The sequence below is a fragment of the Lingula anatina genome, chromosome 7 (genome assembly GCF_051362555.1).
Source record: "Lingula anatina isolate TDL-2025a chromosome 7, LinAna3.0, whole genome shotgun sequence".
Classification (NCBI taxonomy): Eukaryota; Metazoa; Brachiopoda; class Lingulata; order Lingulida; family Lingulidae; genus Lingula; species Lingula anatina.
Genome location: NC_141773.1, coordinates 17733485 through 17743012, shown reverse-complemented (window position 1 = coordinate 17743012; position 9528 = coordinate 17733485). Strand labels below are relative to the sequence as shown.

General features: G+C 37.3%; 2 protein-coding genes across 2 annotated transcripts; one reads left to right on the top strand and one right to left on the bottom strand.

The window, feature by feature from the left end:
* Positions 1-73: 73 nt before the first annotated feature.
* Positions 74-1946, top strand: LOC106166279 (histone H2A). Its single transcript, XM_013544783.2, has one exon. It carries the CDS (start codon positions 201-203, stop codon positions 612-614), a length of 414 nt encoding a protein of 137 aa, XP_013400237.1. The 5' UTR covers positions 74-200; the 3' UTR covers positions 615-1946.
* On the bottom strand, positions 1947-8994 carry LOC106166281 (serine/threonine-protein kinase Chk1-like). Its single transcript, XM_013544785.2, has 14 exons — positions 8869-8994; positions 8283-8378; positions 8014-8113; positions 7634-7757; positions 7258-7322; positions 6702-6771; positions 6062-6250; positions 5843-5947; positions 5139-5237; positions 4806-4899; positions 4362-4542; positions 3999-4130; positions 3578-3679; positions 1947-3224 (listed from the first exon to the last, which is right to left on the bottom strand). Exons 2-14 carry the CDS (start codon positions 8345-8347, stop codon positions 2745-2747), a joined length of 1806 nt encoding a protein of 601 aa, XP_013400239.2. The 5' UTR covers positions 8348-8378; positions 8869-8994; the 3' UTR covers positions 1947-2744.
* Between the last annotated feature and the right edge of the window lie 534 nt (positions 8995-9528).

The window sequence follows — 9528 nt, the reverse complement described above, 5'->3', positions numbered from 1 at the left end:
ATCTGCGCGGACTTGTGAGAGAGCAATGTCCCGTGGGTTTGTGATTGGGCAATCGTCGGTGGGAAGGATTTTGATTGGTGGTGCACAAGATCCTATCACGTGGTTTTAGAACTGCATTTATACATAAATTTTCAAATTTTAGGATTATTTCACATCTCGGATTGTAGCTGTTGTTAGTTCCGTACGCTGTAGATTACAAGATGTCTGGACGTGGTAAGGGAGGAAAGGCAAGAGCAAAGGGGAAGAGCAGATCATCCCGTGCTGGACTTCAGTTCCCCGTGGGCAGAATCCACCGTCTTCTCCGCAAGGGTAACTATGCTCAGCGTGTTGGAGCCGGTGCCCCGGTCTACCTGGCTGCCGTGCTCGAGTATCTGGCCGCCGAGGTCCTCGAGTTGGCGGGAAATGCAGCCCGTGACAACAAGAAATCGAGAATTGTCCCCCGTCACTTGCAGTTGGCTGTCCGCAACGACGAGGAGTTGAACAAGTTGCTGGGAGGTGTCACCATTGCCCAGGGTGGTGTTCTGCCAAATATCCAAGCCGTTCTTCTACCCAAGAAGAGTGCAGCTGCCAAGGCCGTTGGTGGCAAGAAGTCCTCACAGAGCCAGGAGTATTAGACGCTTTAGTCCATTTCACAACGGCCCTTTTCAGGGCCACCCTCATTTTCCAAGTAAAGCTAATACCAATGTGTGTTGATTTAATTTCAGTCGGAATAAATGTACATTGGCATCAGTGCTTTATCAAGTTCTACAACATCAGTATTGGAATAGTTTTCATATCCTACAAATAACTGAACCATGTTGTTGAAATAACCCTTTGAAAATGCATAAATATTACATTATGTATTTTTTTGTATCACCATGATTAAAGATAGATTACAATTGTGATCAAGGGTGTTTAGTAATTCAAGGAATAAGTGTCTCAGAACAGGGAGAATTGATAGAAAACTGATGTGAAATATAGTATTTGGCTCTTTTATACAGCTGAGTAAGATGTCCCCTCACTTGATATATCCAGTGATCATGGTGCACTTACATGACCTCAATTGTCATTTTATTTGAGAGGTCTAGGAATTTTCTTATAATTGTTAAAGCAAAGAAAACCAGTTTAAGTTAAATGCCGAAGTGATTTATATGAATAGATTAGAAATTGATTGCACCACGTGACAGATATTGAAAAATGTCCTATTACAAAGATTTACAAGTTGAGAATACAACATCTTGGTGTCCTAAAGAAGGAAACTGAACTTGGAAATATTTATCTAAACAAGAAGTTGGAAACTTGGCAATTTTACCCTCCACCAGTGGCATTTGAAAGGGGACAAGGGGCTTGACGGTTTGATTACCTTGCTTTTGTCAAAAGTACTGAGTCACCCTGGCTCCTTGCTGAGATAATAATGCCTTCTTAGGTGCCCCCAGCAATAGTTGTCTGAATAAGTTAGTCAAGGTGTTTGAAGTGGTTCAAAAATAACGATGCCAACTTTTGGCAAGTGAGTATAAGCAGGTTATCAGCCATTAAGTGCAGAATTCATCAAAACTGGTATTTCTGGTTTTTAAGTATTGATGTGAAATTTATTTGGCTGTATTAACGAAGGACTTAGGAGGGCATAAAAATATAGAGGAGGCTTTGGATTGTTGGTTAGGGCTGAGGCATTTTAAACTTTTTAACTTAATGACCGTACCGATTTTGGGTTTAGCTTTTTTAGCAAGACAGGTGCATGTCAGTAGCTTACTATTCAAGGGGGTTGAACTCCCAAGATGGAAGTGTATCGAGTTCATTGATTACCCTGAAATTATCTTTCACACACAGCACACAATTAATGTGAACCAAGTAACTTTTTTTTTTGTCCCAAATGTGCCCATGAACTAGAGCAGTGTTGCAACATTGAGGTGATCGCAACAAACTGTAGGATTACAGAAAAAAAAGTGAATAAACATTCCAATCAGTGATACTTTTTCCATGGGTTGTTTATTTGAAATATCGAAACTTAATGAATTTGTGAAATCTGCCGACTTCTACTGCAAATGTAATGATTAAATACATTCGTCCACATACTTTTTACAAGCAGTACTCATTAGCACCCAATTACATAGTGCACTTTTCAATGGCAGTTCAACAGAACAATCACTATCAAGACGTGCAGATATTTAGATGAAGATTCATCAGACATCTCTGAACCCATGCTCTCCAGCTTAAGCTTGTTTCATAGTTTGGCTACCTCTGCGTTTTTCAGTTTTATTGTTAACCCTTGACACCATGCATTTATTTATGGCAGTTTAATAATACCAGCGTCTTAATCCTTGATGCTGATTAACTGACCAGCCCGTGGTTACCAAGATTCAGCACAGAAACGCTAGACTTTCTTTCTTCATTCCTTATATCTTGTTCTTCAGTGAGTCTACAAGCAGTAAATCATACTGTCATTTCAGTGAATAAGACATATTCTACTTTTTCCCCTATCCTTTCTTTGTGTATATGGCCCCATGCAGAATAGGGGACTAACTAGTCTGGGGGTCAAATCTGGCGACCCACTACAAAGCTTGCCGTCTAATCTGCTAAAAGACACTGAATAGATATCCTGTGGGGAAGTATCCAAGTGGGTCGGCCATATTTGACCCTCCAACTAGTTAGTCTCTTTTCTGAATGGGGCCTATAATTGCACATACTGTTTTACTACTGGGACATCCAGCTTCCTCAGCTTAAAACTAAGCTAGCACCCACATTACAAAATACTACAAATGTCAATTTCATGGTGTAAGTTTTCTTTTACACTTTGAAGTCTGAACATTTTCCTTTACATCTTTCACTATGGTTTTCTTATCAACAGGTCTTTTTTGGTTTCCATCTCCTTCAGTTGTCTTATCTTTCATGCACTTGTTGTCATGGTTACCTTCCTTCAATTTAAATACAGCTTTCTCCACAGTTCCAGTGCCACTGTTAACGACATTGCTTTCTAATTTGTCATCATCCTTTCTATTCTCTGCTGGTGACACAACTGCATTTCCTGAGGTACTTTTCCCATCCTCGTTCGTCTTTCTGCTTTTCCCTTCGGGAGCTACTTTCTGATCTTTTCTAGCTGAAGACTTGAGTGTGGGTGAGCATCCCAACAAAAAGTGAACCACTGAACCTTGCGCCTGGGGACTGGACAGCAATGGAGCCTTGCAGATCAGGCTGCTGAATTTCCCTTTGATTTTCATGAATTGCCTCTTGAATTCTAACCCATCTCCCTAGAAATAATAGTATATAATTTTTTTGTGAATAAATGCAATGCTTTTTATTCCTTTATTAAATGGAAATTTAAATACATCATTGCAAATTTGAAATTCTGAAATGTTTTGTCTATCTACGCTAGATTGTTGCAAAATATGTCTCTTGAAATGTGGCACTAATAAAAGGGCAATCTCATGCTAAATAATAAAAGCAATGGATATAAAAATCATGAATATCGAATGGGAGTAATTTTATCTAAATCTGCTGTCCAGTCTTATTGAAAACAAACAATTCAATCTAAGTAATTGGTAGAGTACAAGCAAATGTATGGAGTTGACTGCCCACTCATTCAAAGAGCAGCTATTCTCACCTTAGACAAGCGGAAGTCAACCAATATTAGGTTGTTCATGTCCACCAGGTTTGCCTTGAAAATGAGATTCATACCTCTGCGGTCCATGGTTGACAGTGTGATCTGAAAACAGAAAGTTTCCAGTCTTTAAATTCTTAACATTTTGTTTACATAGACACAGACATGCTTGACCGGAATTTTTTTTTCCAACAGAAAATGATTTTGTCTTCCCATATCATCTTCAGTTTGAAAAAAATTAACAAAAGTGCAACTACAGATAATATTTCATATAAACGTTATTTTTTAATATTTTAACTTACTCTTGTAAATTCTTATCTAATCCCTCTTTTACATTAAGTTCTATCTCAATCTGTCAGTTTGAAAAGAACTGTTTGCAGAAGGTTATCTAAAAAGAAATATAAAAAGAAGAGTATTTCCTCACCAAGCCCTGTGGATTTCTCCTGACAGAGTATCCCAGCTTTTCACATACTGATACCAGGTGTTTCACGGTTTCATCAACGGGAGTCTTTACAAAGAATCGGGTCATGCGTCTCACCAGTCTCTGCATAGGGGTCTGAAAAAACAAATAAGTAAATAAAGAAATAATAAAGACAAAAATAAACATTTCTGTTTATAAATGCAACATAATGCAGTGTTACTGAAAATTTTCCCTTTTCTTTAGCAATTACCAACCAGCTGATGCTTGCACCACAATGGGACTGAAATCTTAAATCAATCACTGACAAAGCATTTCTAGAATGTTAAAAAATCTTTAAAGTAGCCTGTAAAAGACCAAACCACAAACCTGTGAGGCACCAGGTGTCCCCGGCATCTGACTTCCCAGGATCATGTGATCAGGGTGAACAGGCTGCGAGAAACTGAACATATGAAGGTCTCTAAGTGCTTCATTGGTGTCGCTGGTGGATGGACTTAGAGAGGGTGCACGGCGGGGCTCTGGCTGAGAACAGGAAATCTTCCCAGTGTCCCTAAATGTAGAAGTTTATTAATAATTCAGATAATCTAATTAAGAATATGTGTGTTTGTGTTGTAATGTAATAATTGGAAAAGAAAAAAATATGCAATGATATTGAATCTTGTTGGTATATTTTTCAAAAATCTTTTTTTACCAAATCAATGATATACTGTTGACAGGCGACAAAAATGTTTTCCATTTCCTTTTGTTGATGTAAATTATCAGTTCTATTTGGGGAAAATTGAGTATGCTAGCAGATAAGAGATCAGTGCTAACCTTCCTTTCATGGCAGGTGGAGAGAGATCCACTCCTGAACAGAACCTCTTGAATGGGTTGCCATCTGCTGGAGAATTGGAGAGGACAAAGCCACCTGGAAAGCAGAATATGCTTTTTTCAAAAACCTGCACTAAATACCTTGATCACTCACAAAGTTTAGAGAAACTGAAATCAAAATATTAAAGTAACTGAAACTCTCTATAGTCAAGCTGATTTAAACAGTAAAGTTAAAAGGACAATTACATACAGTTAAACTTTAAGTACTCATTTTTTTCTGAGCTGCACACACTCACACATCAATACCAATAATATCAGATATCTATCTTGTAATACCTGACTCTTTAAATCTTTTGTTGAACCACTGGTGTGCTTTTATCTGAGGAATAGTCATCCGCTTGAGAGGGTTTTCCACCAGGACCCTCCTCAACAGAGCTGGAGTAAGAAAATAAAACATAATTACAAAATTTAGTCATTCTTTAGTCACCAAAAACATTCTAAATGAATCAAATTTCATGAACATGAAGTGCAATTGTGTAAAACATGTTCCTTAAATAAACAAGAAAAAAGTATATTGGCTAGGCTACAGGGAATTGGCTAGACTTTTGCTGATTTTAGGTTCTGCAAGTTCTCCTTGTTTCTAAAATAAATTTCAGATAACAGAAGATAACCAAACTTAAAACCAGGCTTGTACAACAGTCACTGTAAATCAATAATCCTGGCTTTGTTAGAACGACAATGAAGGGATAACTATAGACCTTTCAGTTTAATCAAATAACCACTCAATGTCAAATCAATGAAAAACACAAGGAAATTCCTAGGTATGTTTCTTTGAAATTTGACTAAATTTTTATTTCCACCTTCATGTTGTGTCAATTAAATCCCAATAAATCTCAGTCTCATATAATTGAGAATCAACAATGCACAAAATACAAAGCACAAAATGTAAAGTACAAAGCTATGTTGCGCACACTTGGCAACTTTGAAACAAGAACAGCCCCCCTACCCCCTTGTATGGCACATATTTTTTCCACGCTTACACAAGGCCAAGTTGTCAATCTTGTTCCAAGGAGACAGTGTAATCTTGCAGTCTTTCCAGTCTGAGTATTCCTGGCAGCCATATGTAGGCTCATCCCAGGGCAGCTCTGAAAAATTAAAACAGGACAATATTTAATGCTTTAGTTCAATACTGGAATTTGCCAAAACACAAAACATGTCTAACAGAAATCTGATTCTCAAGTAAGCCAATATACACTTACCTCCTGCCAATAAAGTGACTAGAATTATCCCACAGGACCAGATATCAGCTGGCTCAGCACTGTATGGCTTTCTGGCAATAACCTCTGGGGACACATAGGGCACAGTCCCACAGCACTTGTCCAGCTGCCTCTCCTTCCCCTGGTGTCTGAACACTGTGGACAGACCAAAGTCTGTGATCTTCAGGTTATCTGAAGACAAAAAAAAAATTCCAAATCGCCACTTAAACAAAACTGCAATGTAAGAAAAGGATTTTTGAAGATCAAGGTGCAATTTAAATTGTTAGTTTTCCATCTGTGCACTGAAAGAAACTGTATGTGTTTTAAAGTGTATGGTTCTTTAAAATCACAGCCTAAGAAGGACAGTTTTAATTCTTAAAAGATACATACATGTAATGTTCTTTAGACCATTATATTACCACTTCATCAAGACTTAATAACCACATGAACAAGGTTAATCTCATATCTATCAGTGGTCCATGTGGAAATATGAATGTTGTCGACATTACAGTGCTCAAAATACACAGACCTACTGGCTAACTAGTCAATAACAATAACATCTGAAAACATTGGGAGCCCTAAATATGGGCTGAACATGTATATAGGAGTGTAGACTTACAAACCCAGACTATAACATACTTACCATCATCATCCAATAAGAGATTTTCTGGCTTGAGGTCCCTGTGTGTGACACCCTTAGAGTGTAGGTACTCCTGTGAAGGGTAAATAATTCATTAACAAGGGTTCATAACAAGATTTCTGGATACACTCTGTTAATTTACTCAAATATGTTAAATATTCTCTTTTTATATTCTTTTTTTCCTAAATTTATCACCGACCTTTTTTTTAATTGCAGAAAACTATCATCAAAGAGGAATATATGATTATTCTGATATCAAAGCATGTAACATTGTCATGGTTGACAACAATGAGAACTTTTTTGTCAATAGACTAATACCAGGTATGTAATTAGTTAGTAATTTGATATGTGGGTTATATCCTTATCAACAGGGGAAGATATGAAATCAAATACAAATTAATGTGTTGACATGGTTCAAAAATCCTTATCATCCTTTTCAACGAGGGAAGTATCCTTCCATGGTAACACCATTACATTCAATCTTTCTGTATAGAGTAGAGTAGCACATGAAGGGAAAAAAAAGACATACAGTAAAGTCACATTAGATAACAATACTCACCACGCCAGCAATCAGCTGTTTAAAAAACTTTTGACCCTGGGCTGCTGGCATTCCAACATCAGGCTCTGTGGAACGAAACAAGTTTGTATCATACACATAGTGCAAGTAATAAAGAATCTGCCCAGTAACCATTTCCAGGTACATAGGAAAAGCTTCACCTATTAAGTACTGTATGATGTTAATAAAATTTTACAACATAAAAACTCACTCCCTTAGATTAAACTGAGTGAGGCAGTAGTAAAACATATCTAGTCCAGTCCAATTATTTTTGCCAAGAGCTGATCTTTTGACTTGACAAATACTACAATTATTATCACTGATACCACAGCATATTTACTACACTTGTGGACTACTATTTATTAAGAGCCAAACACACCTATCCTATCAAACAGCTCCCCTCCACTGGCGTACTCCAGAAATATATAGTGTCTGTCCCCCTCTTTTCTGTGACCATAGAACTTGATAATGCTCTCATGGGTCATCATCTTGTGGACACAAATCTGTAACATAAACAAACCAAATATTTACTTATGACTTATTGAAATTTAAGGTATCAGAATTCAACAAAAAGGATTGACCCAATGATGCTTGAATTTATACTGCTGTTACAGTAGTAAATTAGACATGATTATTTATTATTTTTAACATCACAGGAGGGCACTTACATGTAGATTCATCTCTGTAATAGCCAATAACCCTAGTTGCTGTTATAATAAATGTACTCTATTTCATTAAATGAGTGGTAAAATTGCTTACTTCTTTCCTAACATTATCTGCCACATTTGCAGTTTTTGTTAAGTCAATAATCTTCACAGCCACTGCTTCCTGGGTACTGGTGTTTACAGCTAGTTTTACCCTGAAAATTGTGCATATTTTGATAATGTGGTTCATCTACAATGGTATCTCAAGAAAATATAAACAATGAGAGAGAGAGATTAATATTTTAGTAAAATACAGAAAATAGATGCTGCCCCCTCCCTTTACTGGGATAAACTTAATTCCTAAAACAATTTACGGTCACTTACTCTCCATAAGCCCCTTCACCCAAGGTTTGCACAAAATCCCAGCCTTCCACAAACGCCGTCACCATACTGCTTGCAGAAAACAAAAGGTATTGCACACTGAAATGATGATGGAGAAAACACGTCAATTAAAGCATGTAATGACTTTAACATTAACATAAAATCTGATTATGTAAGAGAAAGAACCCATACATAAACCCAGCTAACAAGAAATATAACTGTCCCACAATCGGAAACCCGCGTGTACTCCAGTAGATCCTATGGCTTCATAGTAAAATTACTGGTAACTGCACCAGATAAAAGACGGACGGAGAACAATTACTCAGTCTTCATGCCCTTTCCCACCCTCTTTTACTTTCTCTGCGTCTAGCATTCTCCACACATAGTACCGCTACTAGTGACAAAACAAAACACTTTGATGGACGAGGAATCATTTCACTTTTAGAAGAAATCGAATTCGCCGCCAAATTTCCCTGCACGGGCAAATCTGGCGCCGTGTTGGTATATCAATACGATTGAGCTTTTATCAACGGTGCAAGCTTTCAGCTTCTGTTACGCTTAAATAGTAACTCAGAACTGTTGATCTTACCGTTAATTTGTAATTATATTCATCTTTCATCTAGCAATGACAACAGTCCACTGGCAAGGAAAACACACATGCACTGATAAGTCTTATTTGCCGTAGGTGGCGCCACTTGTATCGTGACTCAATGACGAGCCCATTCCCAAGTCTAATAGTTGCCGGTTGTCGTGGGTCCACAGGCAACGTAAAACGCAGTTAAAATTTTTGATTGCTATCGTTTTATTTCCTCGAAACTAAATAATTAATAATGCACTGACTTTCAATTTTCTATATGTATTTTCAATATTTTAATTTCTTAAATGTTATCAATAAATTATTTGTTAAACTTTTGGACTGCTGTAATGTTTCCAAATCGTTTTCCCGGACTTTTTTCATAATTTTCTGACTGATTTTCTATTTCATCTCGTAAAATAAAATTGTTCCTTAGGTTGCCTTCTAACAGGGAACAGGCAGGAACGTGGTTTCAGAATATTCCTGTATTTCACGTTGTGTACTTGTAAGTGTTAATACCAGTGGGACATCCTGCCTTAGCCGACAGTAATCACTTCTCCCTCCACCCCCCCCCCCTCCCACCAAAAAAAAAAAAAAAAAAAAAAAAGAACAAGAAAACAGCATAACGAGCGAAAAGAGAAAAAGCCAAGGATTTATCTACTCTCTGACATACGT